The sequence below is a fragment of the Oncorhynchus mykiss genome, chromosome 8 (assembly GCF_013265735.2).
Source record: "Oncorhynchus mykiss isolate Arlee chromosome 8, USDA_OmykA_1.1, whole genome shotgun sequence".
Classification (NCBI taxonomy): Eukaryota; Metazoa; Chordata; class Actinopteri; order Salmoniformes; family Salmonidae; genus Oncorhynchus; species Oncorhynchus mykiss.
The window spans coordinates 14,834,451-14,850,846 of NC_048572.1; the positions used below are offsets into that span (position 1 = coordinate 14,834,451).

Sequence of the window (16,396 nt, forward strand, 5' to 3'; positions counted from 1 at the left end):
ATGAAGAACAAGGAACACACCAGGCAGGTCCGAGATACTGTTGTGAAGAAGTTTAAAGCCGGATTTGGATACAAAAAGATTTCCCAAGCTTTAAACATCCCAAGGAGCACTGTGCAAGCGATAATATTGAAATGGAAGGAGTATCAGACCACTGCAAATCTACCAAGACCTGGCCGTCCCTCTAAACTTTCAGCTCATACAAGGAGAAGACTGATCAGAGATGCAGCCAAGAGGCCCATGATCACTCTGGATGAACTGCAGAGATCTACAGCTGAGGTGGGAGACTCTGTCCATAGGACAACAATCAGTCGTATATTGCACAAATCTGGCCTTTATGGAAGAGTGGCAAGAAGAAAGCCATTTCTTAAAGATATCCATAAAAAGTGTCGTTTAAAGTTTGCCACAAGCCACCTGGGAGACACACCAAACATGTGGAAGAAGGTGCTCTGGTCAGATGTAACCAAAATTGAACTTTTTGGCAACAATGCAAAATGTTATGTTTGGTGTAAAAGCAACACAGATGAACACACCATCCCCATTGTCAAACATGGTGGTGGCAGCATCATGGTTTGGGCCTGCTTTTCTTCAGCAGGGACAGGGAAGATGGTTAAAATTGATGGGAAGATGGATGGAGCCAAATACAGGACCATTCTGGAAGAAAACCTGATGGAGTCTGCAAAAGACCTGAGTCTGGGACGGAGATTTGTCTTCCAACAAGACAATGATCCAAAACATAAAGCAAAATCTACAATGGAATGGTTCAAAAATAAACATATCCAGGTGTTAGAATGGCCAAGTCAAAGTCCAGACCTGAATCCAATCGAGAATCCGTGGAAAGAACTGAAAACTGCTGTTCACAAATGCTCTCCATCCAACCTCACTGAGCTCAAGCTGTTTTGCAAGGAGGAATGGGAAAAATGTTCAATCTCTCGATGTGCAAAACTGATAGAGACATACCCCAAGCGACTTACAGCTGTAATCGCAGCAAAAGGTGGCGCTACAAAGTATTAACTTGAGGGGGCTGAATAATTTTGCAAGCCCAATTGTTCAGTTTTTGATTTGTTAAAAAAGTTTGAAATATCCAATAAATGTCGTTCCACTTCATGATTGTGTCCCACTTGTTGTTGATTCTTCACAAAAAAATACAGTTTTATATCTTTATGTTTGAAGCCTGAAATGTGGCAAACGGTCGCAAAGTTCAAGGGGGCCGAATACTTTCGCAAGGCACTGTACATGCTTATTGCAAACTTAAAAATAATTTAAAAAACAGACTAAACAGCTAGTATAACAATCTTGATTTTACTAAAATGCTGCTAGCAATACGTGGTACCATAATGCGCACACAATGAACTGAGAATTTTCAAGAATGAATGTTCATTGGTACATCCATTGTAGTAGTGTCTGCTCTCCTCGAAATTTGAGGAGTAGAAACAGGGTATGGTTGGAAAGGTTAACTTCTCTATTACAGTATAATAATGTCTTGAAACCGCTTGTCAGAGGAAGGAAGTGATCTCTCATCTTTGTTGTTGTGAGTGGTATGAGGGGGGGCTTGGGAGAAAGTGGCGAAGCGAGAGCTTACATTCTCGCCAAAATGTGTCCAAAATAAGCCCAGTGCGTTTCTATGCACTTATTTGTAACTTAGGCTTGAAACCTGCTTTCCCGTCTTTGGGACAACAACTCCCATTGTTAAGGCAGAGACATGAGCATCTCGTTATTATATTACAGATCTCTGGTGTAAATGGGAAGGTGACCAGCACAGAAGGAGTGAAAGAGACCAAAAAAACAACATGAGAACAAACGCTCATAAAAACGAAGAAATACAAAAAACTTGATTCTGAGAAAAACTTGATTCTACGATATAGGCATTTGGAATAGTGCGCAAAAACATACATTTGAATTAAATTGGATATATCGCCCAGCCCTAACCACTATGTAATTTCTCTCCTGTTCTATTGGTTTCATATCAACCCACCCTAGTCCTATTAGCAACCCACCCCAGTCCTATTAGCAACCCACCCCAGTCCTATTAGCAACCCACCCCAGTCCTATTAGCAACCCGTCATAGTCACAACCCGTCCTAGTCCTAGTAACAACCCATCCTAGTCATAACCCGTCCTAGTAATAACCCGTCCTAGTCCTAGTAACAACCCGTCCTAGTCCTAGTAACAACCCGTCCTAGTCCTAGTAACAACCCGTCCTAGTAACAACCCGTCCTAGTAACAACCCGTCCTAGTAACAACCCGTCCTAGTCATAGTAACAACCCGTCCTAGTCATAGTAACAACCCGTCCTAGTCATAGTAACAACCCGTCCTAGTCATAGTAACAACCCGTCCTAGTCATAGTAACAACCCGTCCTAGTCATAGTAACAACCCGTCCTAGTCATAGTAACAACCCGTCCTAGTCATAGTAACAACCCGTCCTAGTCATAGTAACAACCCGTCCTAGTCATAGTAACAACCCGTCCTAGTCATTGCATATTTAGATTCTAACAGAGATTGTGTATCTATGGAAACACTATCAGGTGGGCTTTTTAGATTGGTATTTTCCTGCCAATTTCATTTTGGCAAATGTTTGAAAATGTATGTTTTATTGGCTGCTTCATTACAGGAGTTGTGTGTTCTGTTAAGATGAATTACCATAATCCACATGTGATGTCTGTCATTCTGAGCATCGTGGGTAGATGCCCTAATGGGTTATGCACCCAATGCCTGGTGGATTTGTTAAATGGCGGGTAAATTCATTTCTTCCCGGTCACGTTGTCCGGCGACAGATGATCCTAACGGAAGCCCTGATGTGATTGTACTCAAATGTAAGCAAGGTTTGAAATTATTATGTTTTAGTCAAATATTATATCGGTTTGAACTTCTTGAGGTCAATCTGCAGTCTACAAATTATTTGTAATTATGTTCCGGCCCCCTACCATCCACTGAAGAAAAAATTACAATAAATCGTCCAGAGGCTGAATCTAGTTGATGATCCCTGCCCTACATAGTGCACAACTTCTGACTAGACCCTGCTCTGTATAGGGAATAGGTTGTCATTTGGGACGCACTGAATAAATGAAAACCCATGTCCAGGAGGGGAGCATCGATATCATCTTTCCTTTCTCCAGGCTTTACTGTATCAAACACATGCACGTTTCCCGTGGTGTACGCTGGCTCATTGTCTCGCCAAGACGACACACACAAAGCTTACGAAGGCCGCTGGGACAGAGGAGAGACACAGAGTAGCAGGGTCAACACAGAGATCAGTAGACTGCCACACTCTCAGTCTCTCTGATTGTGGTTTGGGTCAGGTGGAACACTGTTTGCATCCCTAAAGGGGGCGAACATAGAAGCGACGCCTTGTCTTGTTCAGTGGCCCCCGACAGAGTTCACGCTCTGTGTTGTTGGCAGCTGTGTTTCATCATTACAACACCCAGTTTCACAGGAAACACTTGTCTAACAAGCACAGTGGTGGCCATCTTGGGTCTTTGGTGCTAGCAGGAGCTGTAGCAAGCACAAGGGTATCAGTCTAAATTCACCCCTTTATTTCCCCTATCCTCCCTGTCAAAAACAGTGGGAGTGGACATGTGGCAGGGGCAGAGTTTGAACATGTTTATTCCCCCCATCAGTCTCATCATCTAAGATATATTTTTCCATGACTGATCATGTCCCATGGCTCTTGTCCCTCTGCAGAGGACATATGGTGAGCAATATGTTTGAAACATCGAAATGCAATAAAAATCAGTATCGAATCTCAAAACATATAGAATCGCAATACATATCATATCGCACCTAAGTATTGTGAAACTATCATTAACTTGGTGTACCTGGCAATTCCCACCCCAACTGGAAACGGAATGTTACTCAGTCAATATGTCATTGTTCCAGCCAGGCAGCACCAGTGTTAACCTCTCTCTTCTTGTGTTCTGTATTCCTTCTCTCTCAGAACCACTCCTTTCACCAGAGGAACCGCAGGTATTACAGAGGGTCAGGGTTTTCCCTTCATCCAAGGACTCCCCTGCAGGTAACTCTGCTAGCTGAATAAAAAATGACTGCAGCTGACCCGCTGCCTTGCGCCTACAAATACGAGCAGCCAAAATGGCTGACTCAAACAGCCAGAGAGACTGTCCTTGTCAAAGGTAGTGGGAATAGGGTGCCATTTGGGACGCATGCTGAGAGAGAGAGGGGACGGGGAGTGCAGATGGAACAGATATCGGCCCACTCTAATCTCTGGGGAATACTACAGCACAGAATTGTTTTTTAATGTATTGCTCATTAAGTTTTTAAAATGAAGATGGACCTGGGTGGCCTCTGTTCTGGCTATAATCCCAGTAAACCGGTCTCTCCACAATGAAATCAATGTGTGTGTGTGTGTGTGTGTGTGCTTATGGGGTAAACACTGCTTTGATTACACTCATGGACATGAACTAGCCGATGAGTGCGTGGTTCAGAAAGGTCAGAAGTCTAACTGAAGTCCTGTCAATTGGCTAGTCAACGTCAATACACGCGTGGCATTGTAGGTGTTGTAGTCTTACCTGCTGTGGCAGTGGACGTGCCTGCATGTAGGGGGGCTGTGTGGGGGCTGCAGGCTGCTGCTGGGGAGGGCTGGAGTACGGGGGCTGGCCTTGTGGCTGGCAGTACCCACTCATGCCCCCCTGCTGCTGCCTATACTGAGCTGCCATCTGCTGAGAGACAAAGGAGACATCAGATATGATAGGATCAATACTCTCTAAAAGCTCACTGTCAATGCCCACACCTCTGCGAGACGTAAAGGATAGACCAATGGCCTTTAGTTCACCAAGACATCATCAGCATACCACTAAAAGATCCAAATTCATATACAGAAGTGAATTTAATTAAACTCCCAATCTAAGTCATTTCCACTCAGTCCCTCTGCCTGCTAGGTTGTTTACCATGCTCTGTACTGAGGTTGACTAACGGCAGTGAGAAGTGATGATCCTGGAGGGTTTCTCACCTCTCCAGCCTCAATACATTAACATTGTGTTGACATCAATAATACACACAGCCGCCGTGGCCCAAAGGGTACCCTATTCCCTATATAGTGCACCATTTTTGACCAGAGCCCATAGCGTGCCATTTGGGACACAGTCCCAGCTGCTCTCCTCCTCCATTCATCTCAAGCTGTTTGTAACAGTCTTACGTAAGGCGTTTTGGGGAACAGCTGTTATTGGCTCATCCCTCTCTCTGCCTCACCTGGAGTCACTTACTAGCCGTGTTTCTAAGTCTAGAACAAAATACACAAAACCAGCAGTGTATAGAACAGACTGATATCTATTCTAGAGTACACCATCGAGAAATCTGTAAACACGATCAATCATAAGGTTTCTGCAACAGAGGCAGAGTTCAGCATTCCCCTGTTGGTGAAGGGTCCTCCCCCTCAATGATTCAATAGCCAAGCACAAGAACACTAGCCTGGTCATTCTATGAAACATCAGATATCTATGAAACCAAAGAGCAATCTATGAAAATGGCTGGGTTAATTCTGTCTGCAGCTCAAAATGGTAGCCTATACCTAAAGTAGGGCACTACATGGGGAATAGGGTGCCATTTGGGACACAAAGAGAGAAACATGGAGGCCCATATGGGAGTGCAGCGCTGAGCAGTTTTACAATCCAATAGCTGTGTGCAATGCTCATCACCCAACAAGCCGTCAGCTCCTTAAGCCTGAGGGGCGTCAAGGCTGTTTTTCCACACATGAGCTCATGACTATGGAACTGAGACACTGATGTCTGGGAGTCTAACTAAACCTCCCATAGCTCTCTCTTCTTGCCTCCCAGCCCCTCTCCTCTGAGCCCATTTCCAGGCCAGGCCAAGAGCATCTGAAGGACGCACCAGCAGCAGCGGTGGTGAGAGTGTGCTCTCCTTCACTACCCCACAAATGGAAAGGCTTTGGATTGGAGGTCGACCGATTAGGATTTTTCAACGTCGATGCCGATTATTGGAGGGCCAAAAAAAGAGCAGATACCGATTAATCGGACTAATTTTAAAATGTATTTGTAATAATGACAATTACAGCAATACTGAATGAACACTTATTTTAACTTAATATAATACGTCAATAAAATCAATTTAGCCTCAAGTAAAATAATGAAATATGTTCAATTGGAGAAGAAAGTAAAAGTGCAATATGTGTCTTGTAAAAAAGCTAACGTTTAAGTTCCTTGCTCAGAACATGAGAACATTTGAAAGCTGGGGGTTCCTTTTAACATGATTCTTCAATATTCCAAGGTAAGAAGTTTTAGGCTGTAGTTAATATACTATTTATAGGACTATTTCCCTCTATACCATTTGTATTTCATTAACCTTTGACTTTTGGATGTTATTATAGGAACTTTAGTATTGCCAGTGTAACAGTATAGCTTCCGTCCCTCTCCTCGCTCCTCCTTGGGCTCGAACCAGCAACACAATGACAATTAGTGCGCGCTAACTAGCTAGCCATTTCACTTCGGTTACACGAGCCTCATCTCAGGAGTTGATAGGCTTGAAGTCATAAACCGCGCAATGCTTGACGCACAACGAAGAGCTGCTGGAAAAACGCACAAAAGTGCTGTTTGAATGAATGTTTACGCACCTGCTTCTGCCTACCACCACTCAGTCAGATACTTAGACACTTCTATGCTCAGTCAGATTATATGCAACGCAGGACACGCTTGATAAAATCTAGTAATATCATCAACCATGTGTAGTTAACTAGTGATTACGATTGATAGTTTTTTATAAGATAAGTTTAATGCTAGCTAGCAACTTACCTTGGCTTACTGCATTCGCGTAACAGGCAGTCAGTCTCCTTGTGGAGTGCAACGAGAGAGAGGCAGGTCGTTATTGCGTGGGACTAGTTAACTGTAAGGCTGCAAGATTGGATCCCCCGAGCAGACAAGGTGAAAATCTGTCGTTCTGCCCTTGAACAAGGCAGTTAACCCACCGTTCTTAGGCCGTCATTGAAAATAAGAATGTGTTCTTAACTGACTTGCCTAGTTAAATAAATAAATTATAAAAAAATTGGCAAATTGGCACCAAAAATACAGATTTCCGATTGTTATGAAAACTTGAAATCTGCCCTAATTAATCGGTCGACCTCTAGTATGTACGTACGGTCACGGTGGGGACGACATCGTCGATGCACTTAAGCAGGAGGATAGAATTATGGTCAGACTTGCCAAATGGAGGGAGAGCTTTGTATGCGTCCGTGTGTGGAGTAAAGGTGGTCCAGAGCCCCCCCCGCCCGCACATTTAGCATGCTGATAGAAATTTGGTGAAACGGATTTAAGTTTCCCTGCATTAAAATCCCAGGCTACTAGGAGCGCCGCCTCTGGTTGAGCGTTTTTTTTGTTTGCTTATGGTAGAATACAGCTCATTCAATGTGGTCTTAGTGCCAGCCTCTAAACAGCTACGAAAAATACAGATGAAAATTCTGGGTAGATAGCGTGGTCTACAGCTTATCATGAGATACCCTACCTCAGGCAAGCAATAGCTCGAGACTTCCCTAGATATCGTGCACCAGCTGTTATTTACAAAAATGCATAGCCCACCACCAGTTGTCTTACCAGACACCGCTGTTCTATCCTGCCGGTACAGTGTATAACCAGCCAGCTGTATGTTGATAGTGTCGTCGTTCAGCCACGACTCCGTGAAGCATAAGAGCATAAGATAATACCGTTTTGAATCAGGGACTGATGACACTAGGGGAATATCCCAAATGGCACCATATTCCCTTTACAGAGCCCTGATTAATAGTAGTGCACCATAGAGGGAATAGGGTGCCATTTAGGACAGTTGACACCAGACCAAAGACAGCAGGATGCAAGGGAAGACATAGCAAGAATGGAAGCCAGCCTGTATAGTAGGCTGAGGAAAATCCATTCCTAATTATCATGAAATATTAAGGTTGATCTCTGAATGACATGTCTTCTCTGCTGCATCTCTTCTCTCCGTGCTGGCCGGCAACCCTCCCCCCCCCGGGAACACAATCAATATAAAATAGCAAAGCGGGGCCCCGGTGGTATCTGAATAGTTGAAGCATCCAATTTCAGGTGGGATCCATGAGGTAATGGAGAAGGGGCCAGGCGCTGATAAAAGTCATTATATGCTCCGTCTCTCTCCGAGACAGAAAAGCAAGCAGAGCTGACACTAACACAGAGCCCTAGGGTCAAACTGGAAAATGCTGCTGATTTCTAATGATGTAATGATGCAATGATGCGATAGTGGTTTTCTGCCATCGTCGAGATGACGTTTTCTTTGGGCAACGCAATTTCTGCTATTTTCAAAGCTGGTGTTGTGAATATTTACATTTAGGTGATTTAGCAGATACGTATCCAGTGCCACAAAGGCAGTATCAATGACATTGGTATATGACAAGATTACAACTGCAGAACCATTCCTAGTGTGTGTGTGTCGTGCATGGCCCATGCCAAAGTGGAGGGCATAGAAAGCTGTTGTCTATTCATATCAACAAGGGTTTCCATACTTTTTTTCAGCACCTGTCAATGGAAGGATAATGGCTGGAATGAAAGAGAGCCAACTGTGAAACAGAACAGCAGCAAATCCCAGGGAATTTACTTCAAATCAGCAAAACAAACTGTGTGTGTGTAATATATATATAAATAATTAAGAGAGAGCGAGCAAGAACAGTACACAAATTCTACTGGTGAGGCAGACTTTAGTCCTTATTTAGGACCATCATACATCATGCTACGTCAGCAGCCTGGTCCCATGTGAGGGCCACTGCCAGGCCGTCTCTGGAGGAGCGTTAAGCGCCAAGTCCAACATTCTGTCCGGGGGCTAAATATAGCAGCAGTGCAGTCTGACTCTAACCAGAATAGACTGACTCAGCCCAGCCTGGCCCACACTGCTCTGCCAGCCATGCTGCATGTCAACAGATCCCTACACTCAGTCAGAGCCCTGCCACCCACACAGGGGTTGTGTGACAACCTATTCCCTATATAGTGCACTACTTTCACCCCGGTCCATTAGGAACAGGGTGCCCTCCGGGATGCAACCACGGACAGGCAAGCACACGGACAGACCCATGCCTTCTGCGTGATGGGACAACAGGCCAAAGCTTTTATTAACCTGCAAGGTGATTGTCATTCAAAACCCACACAGCTCTGAAGAGCTCTCTGCCTTCCAGTCACTGGTGTAACTGGTGAAAGGGCATCCCAATGCGGTTCATTGTAAAAGCGAATACGTCATGTGCTAACTCCTGAATGCTGACAGTAGTCTGTAGAGAAGTAGCCTACATTGCAATGGCAGACATTTAGGCAGTGGTTTACTAGCCTAAATGGAGAACATACCTGCTGCTGTTGAGGATACTGCATTCCACTCATGCCCATCTGACCCCTCCCAGGCATTCCCATTGGGTAGCGGTGGGGAAAAGGTGATCCGTATGGTTGGCCAGGGTAGGAGCCGCCCCCGCCCTGCTGTTGCTGGGAGTAAGGGTTGTTGCCCATGCCGTACAGCTGAGAGCGCTTCATCGCCATGGCGTCTATTGGTGGCACCTAACAGAGAGAGATGGGAGAAGTTAGCATAAGATTGGGCTTACTATGCTTTAGACATTGTATAATACAACCAACAGCTTGCAAGGTCAAAGGCCCCTTCCTTCTCATTCGCGGCAGGTAGCCTAGTGGTTAGAGCGTTGGACTCGTAACCGAAAGGTTGCAAGATCAAATCCACGAGCTGACAAGGTAAAAGTCTGTCGTTCAAGGCAGTTAACCCACTGTATGTATTGTTGTATTCTTAACTGACTTGCTTAGTTAAATAAAAAGGTATAAAAATATATCTATATATCTAGAGTCTAGCCTAGACTAGAGCAAAACTAGTAAGAAAACGATAGCAACAGGGTCCAATTCTGACCATCACTACTCAACTTCCAGTATATGACAGCTGGCCAGGATTGAAGTAGGCCTATTCACCATGCCTTGCAAATGACAAAAGTTGTTTTTAAATGTTTCAATACATCAGATTTCTCCATCACTCCATCGGAGTCCTATTAAATAGCCTGGGGTTCATAGTCAGGTCCAGGGGTAGGCAAAGATATCCAGGATAATGTGCTGTCAAGTGCTTTAGGAGTCAGGTTATTCTCGAGAGGCTCGGCAGGCTGTGCCAAAAAAGAGTGAGAGCAATTCAAACTAATCTTCTCATGTCACTGCTAAATTCAGGCCAATTGAAGAAGCACTTAAAGAAAATGTGAGCAATCGATAAAGCCCAAGGGGCCACTTTAAACGAACAGTCTGGGTGTCAGCAGTCATGCCTGGGCACCCTGCGATTTTAACACAGACTCACTAAATGACAGAATAAAAACGATTCAAATGTTTTCGCTGTAGCTCAGATGGGATTATGAGCAACGAAAGCAAGTTGGAGGATGTTGTACCAACAATCCTTTGTAGAAGTATTGTACACCTGGCAGTACGCCTAATTTGAATTAATCAACTTTTTTCAAAGACAAAAATATTGCTTTGTTTCTATTTTACACTTGCCAGAATCCATTTGGTAAACTCAAATGACTAACAGTCTTAAAATAAAACCTTCTCACTACAAAAAAAGACAGACTAGATCATCAGATAGAGAAAAGGCTACTTAAATCCTAAACACTACACTTTCTGAACTAAATACATACACAACACTTCGTCTACACAAGAATGCTTTTCAGGTACCAGCAGTAAACATTCCATTTTGTGTTGTTCTTACTCCATTTTATGACCTGTAACTGGTTTCAATCCGTTCGTAAACACCACACATGAAGGTGTTGTAGGTCCATTATTTTGAGAAAGTCTCACCCCACAAATGAAAGACTGGAGAAAATAGCTGCAGAGCAAAGAATGTGATTTTTTTTAAACACAAATAGGTCAAGCTTGTTTTCGTATTTTCCCTGTATTAGGAGTCCAGTGAGCAAAAATCACTAAATTTCTCCCAGCTAAACACTTCTTCTGTCTGCTGTAGGCTAATCTACCAAACGAGGGCTTGCTGTCAATGTGAATGAGGCCATTCTGATGGGGAAATCCTACCTACAAATCAGCAAAATAAAAGGATTACATCCTAAATGGCACCCTATTCCCTTTATAGTGCACTACTGTTGACCAGAAACATATGGGTCCTGGTCAAAAGTAGAGCACTGTATATGAAATAGAGTGCCATTCAGGACAGATTAAATACTGAGTCAGAGTGCCATGTGTTCAATTCACACCACGAGGGTGGGGAGGAGACATCAAACCTGCCTCTGGAGAGAGAGGAGAAACTATGAAGAGAAACCCCTCTACTTTAGGCCAGCACAATTCTTACAAGTCTGTCAGAAATATGCCTGGGATGAGTTCCTAAAACACAATCTAAGGTTTGTCTGTAACCCTATACTACGGGTAACCAAAGAGCACAGGACGAACCCCCTCCAACCCACAATGAAGTGGACGTCCAGACTCACTGACGTCCAAACTTGAATGGTTTGCCTGTGGACATCACAGGCAAACCACCGCATTTACCACATCATCTGGCTATATCCACACACGGCATCTACCACGTAAACATATCCACTTGTCAAAATGTAATAAAACTAGAGCTTTGACGGCAAGAATGTCAGAGACCAAAGCCAGCATCACTCCTTTCATAGTGTTTCTGATGCACCAAAGTCCATGTGCTCAAAGCCAGAATGACAGAGAGTTGCAGAAAAACAGGACATGTCCTCTTTTAAAAATACTAATTTAAGACTCAATTACAATACCTCAGTGAAGATGATAGACTTTCAAGGCAGACATTTTTATTATAGCCTTGTCAGTAACAGGATCTCAGAGCATGCTGGAGACAGCAGGAATTTGCTAGTGAATACAAGAATAACTTCCATCTGAAAAGTCCATATTTTGTGAGGTGCAGCAGTTTGCACATCTTTAAACACTGTGGGGGGCTTAGCCGTGGGGAAATTAAGCTACAGTAGAGACTAGAGTGGCTGTTAAACATTTTCAGACAGAAAGCCTGTTTAATGGAGGGTTCCGTCCACAACATGTTCACATTTACAAAAGATGTCAATGCTTTCAAACCAGGCACTTCTTGGTAGGTTGTCACAGTGCAGGCCTGAAGAGAGAGAGTGTGTTTTCCAGCTGAGATATTTAGCTGGCTGATTGTGGGATCGGGCACATGGCTAATTTGCATGTGTGAAGGCAGACCACATAATGAAGGGGAGACCACATAATGGCCTCCATGTCAACCCCCCCCCCCACAGTCCTTGATAGGCAGGTGGTAAGAACCAATCAGATGCAAGATTAGGTCAATTGGGAGGTCGTGGTCAAATTCAGCTCAAATGTTCATGCTTCCAAAGTGCTCTTGGAAGTGCAAGATGGACACCAGCCCTTGCCAGGCCTGTCCCTCTGTACAATAGTTTCGGTCGGCCTACACGGTAGATGTTTCATGAAGTCATTTCAGAAGAGTATGCGTAGCAGCCCACTAACCGCCCAGTCAAACAATTGATTGCAACACATTTCACTGGAACATGGACCACTACTAGCACCAACCTGTTCTTTGGCATCTAGCAATATTGGTTTGTCTAAGAAATTGTAACTTCCCATTGTACGCATATGATACGGTTGTGTATTCTGTTGGGATTTCTGTTGACAAGGCTCTCTCTCAACTACAATCTGCCCTTTTGCTTTGTAGAAAGCCCTTGAACTGAAATTGGTACTTAATGCAGCTAAAAGTATGTACATGTTATTTCCCAAAAAGCTTACAAATGTATCTGATGTATGCATACGCAAACGAGCGCTTGCACATGCAATCTACACACAAGTACATTGTAATATAGTTGTATGGTGGTATTATACATGTAGTATTTTAGATATGCAGTGGTGAAATGTTATATGATGTACTGTTTTATATGTAATGCAAGTGCCTTAATATCTAAAACAGGCTTCTTTGTAGGAACAGGGCATGCAGCATTTAGTTAAATAGCAGAAACCCAATCATCCAGTTGACATTCATTCTGGCTTTAGACTATGGCGATATCGTCTATATGAATGCAGCTACCACTGGACGCATTTTATCATAGCCCACTACACTTTACTGGGAACGATAGGTTCAGTACACGTCACTGCATTCTGTATCAGAAAGTAGGCTGGCCCTCTCAAATATTCTAGATCTGTTTGTTTATAAAGCCCTTGTGCAAATGTCTGCCATACCTTACTTCATTGCTAAATGACAGACATGCACACAAGTCACCAGACCTGATTACAAGGATGCCTAACTCTCAGTTTCCACCGAGTTAGGTACCGAGTTAGGTAGATCTGTGGGTAGTTTTTTTTTTGTGGATTGATGTCCAGAACGCTAAAGTTTGATGTTTTGGCACAACTAGGGAAGTTCAGAAGGCTGGTTGATGACTTTTATTAGTGAGTAATGTGTTTGTTTTTCATATGTCCATTTTATTCAATTGCTTGTACATATTGTGAATTTGTATGCTCGTGTGCTGAGCTTCCTTGTAAAAGAGGCCTTGGTCTCAATGGAATTTCCCTGTTTAAATAAATTGAAATAATGATCATAATACGTGCTGAGGAGCACATCTAGCTTCTTGGCCAACGCGAGGCCTTCAAATTGGTGTGAAAAGGCTAACATTAGCAGGCTATGCTATAGCTAGTTAGCAATAGCAGATAACAATTGGAGTGTATGATATCTAGCTAGCTGGATATCAACAAACGAATGTTAGTGTTAGCTAGTAAGAATTCTGATTTGTTGAATAAAAGTATATTTGCGTTTTAAGATATGAAACGGATACTTCCAATATCTCAGCAGTTGTACAGATCCTGTGCTAGCTAGAAGGAAGGGCGATAGTTTTCGCACCCCAGTCTAACGTTTTTTTATTTTATTTAACCTTTCTTTAATTAGACAAGTCAAGCAAGTCCACAAGTTATATTGAAAATGTTGTAGTAAATTTATCAGCATGGGTATGCATACGTTTACATGGTACAGTACTGTAGTTAAAGTTTGAAATGTTGGAGAACAGACTAACTTAACTAGACTTAAGAGACTAGCAAGCAAGCAAGCTAAATGAAAGGTCTGGGATCCCCAACCAGAAGTCACCTTGGACAGAAATTGAAATGCCAACTTCAAATCAACCATAACAGAATAGTTAACTAAGTTAGTTATCTGCCCACAAGGACACGGAATTCAGAAAATTACCATTTGGGTATTCTCCGCGTGCATGTTTATTTAACCTAAAAACAGTACAATGTACAAAAGCTGTCCTAGCGATGCTGGCTAGCTAATACATTAGCATAGCTAACGTGTCTGTCCATAGCTAAATTAACTAGCCAAGCCGCCTGGAAAGCGTAGTTATAGTTCGGCACATTAGGAAAAAAAAGTGACAAATATGAATGCATAATTTACCTGTGATCTGCTGCTTCCTTGTCCGTTGTTTCCAGGGCTCATGGCAGGGTGATTTCTTTCTTGTCCTCCCCAACTACGAGTTGTTGAACCGTATTGGGAGCTCAAGTCTTTAGTCAGCCCCATGCTTGATTGTTGTTGTTCAGCAGAAGGATTAGTGTAATCTTGATAGCCACTGCCATAGCCCCGCATCATAGGGCTCGGGGACGTCAGTAACTGGTTTAGAGTCGGGGTAGCCCCCGACGGATGCTGCTGACTTTGCCCTGGAAATCTGTGAAACCCTCCAATATTCGCACTACCAGAAGAAGAGGCAGCAGCCATGGCAGCTCTGCTATGATTAGCAGCAGCAGTGTTGCTGACTGGGCCCATCATGTTGTTCCCGTGCCGAGAGGGACTCATCATCCCATATCCACTATTACCGTAGCCAGGTCGGTAGTTCGGGTAGTGATTGTACGGGTTGTTTTGGTATCCTTCGTGGGAGTTTTGTTGAAGTTGATCCATATTGTTCTGTTGTACCGAATGTATTATCCCAGACCCTGGGCTTTGTTGTCCGCCATGTTGATCAAAGCAAGGCCCTCCTCTTCCCTTTCCATAATAACTATTATTTATCTCCAAAACTGAACTGTTCCCACTTTGGGACGGGTTGATGTTATTAGTTGTTCCCAAACTGGCATGGTCGTACCTGCTGTTAATCCGGTCCTCCGTTTTGCCCGGTTGGTCCTCCTCCTCACTTTTATTTAGCATTTGTTGCTGCTGATGGAGCTCCACTTGATTCCCTAAAACAACGTTCTCTTTTCCTCCATGTTGGCGGTTTCCACTTTCTCCATGTATCGACTGCTGGCTGTTGTGAATTTGGCGTTGTTGGTGCTGAATGAATTGATTGAATGGCTGTTGATGTGGAGGTGTGTGGTGGTGCGATGGAGGAGGATCTCCGACACCAACATTTTTCACTTTATGACTGACAAGCGTTCCCGTCTCCATGCTTCCCGAACTCATGCTACAATTTGAAGTCGAAAAAGACTCCGATCTAGAATCTCCACTTTCCTTCTCACGTTGACTCGAATTGTTGTTTACAGGAAAAACTCGAGCTCTGTTTGGGTTCAATTCATGGTGATTGCGTTCTACATTAATAGCATGAACGATAGTCCCGTTTCCTACCCCAAGTACAGCTCCACCAACTACTCCAGATTTAGCAGATTTAAAATCTTGACTCACGCTGCTAGTTAAACTCGACCTTTTCTTACCAGTTGATGTTGGGGCTGTTGCCACTTGTGCGGCCATGATCAAGTCCACATCTCAGGCAGAAAATCCAGTCGAGCTAGCAAGCTAAACATGTAGAAGAAAAGCAGAACACGAAAAGATGCAAGCAAGCTAACGTTAGCGGGAAATGAAAAAGAGCGCAAAGTGTCGAATATGAGCATAAATACCATCTATATTAGAGCGAGCTTATGTTGAAAGTTTTGATAAAGACGGGCTTGAAACTTTTTTACTTCCATGTTTAACCCGTATACAGGCAAATGCCTTTTCTCTCCAAAGACCATTTAGCCCAGCATGGCAACAGCGAGCGTTGAGAATCGATAGTTTATACCTCAGCGATCTAGAGGACTGAATGGCTGACGATTTCCTGGTCTGGGCGGGGCGAGATTATTCTGAGTAGTGGCACCTGAGCCCTAATATATACATATCACATACAACAAAAAAGTACTTGCATGTTCATAGCAAACCAGGCTGAAAGGGAACATTTGTATGCCTAAATTGGAAATAGTGTTCGAGCGCCTACTTTTGCGATGAATGGTGCTATTGTTTTCCCTGCTTTCTTTAATATGCCTAATCTACTTGTCTGATTGAATTCATTCACCTATGAATTCACCCCATTCGCCCATCATGTGTGGAAATTGTTGACTGTATACTGTACATGTACTCATTCTTCTCTATGCTATTCTGTTATTATTAAAGTATGAGAATGTCTGTGTTTCTACGTAGGCCTAAATGAGAGTGAATATACATGAGCAAATATGTTTTTATTTGATTAGGATCCCC

At 43.4% G+C, this 16,396-nt stretch overlaps 1 protein-coding gene across 5 annotated transcripts in view; it reads right to left on the reverse strand.

The window, feature by feature from the left end:
• Positions 1-15,993, reverse strand: part of LOC110529452 (AT-rich interactive domain-containing protein 1B) — a 94,453-nt gene extending 78,460 nt beyond the window's left edge. For 3 of the 5 annotated variants that reach the window (XM_036984834.1, XM_021611625.2, XM_036984836.1), the window contains exons 1-3: positions 14,360-15,992; positions 9,298-9,501; positions 4,522-4,671 (exon numbers count right to left, since the gene is read on the reverse strand). In XM_036984834.1, the coding sequence (XP_036840729.1) occupies positions 4,522-4,671; positions 9,298-9,501; positions 14,360-15,637 (1,632 nt within the window). In that variant the 5' untranslated portion in view covers positions 15,638-15,992. Of the gene's footprint in view, positions 1-4,521; positions 4,672-9,297; positions 9,502-14,359 lie in introns of all 5 variants that reach the window. The other 2 variants (XM_036984835.1, XM_021611627.2) reach the window with 2 other exon arrangements.
• Positions 15,994-16,396: the final 403 nt, after the last annotated feature.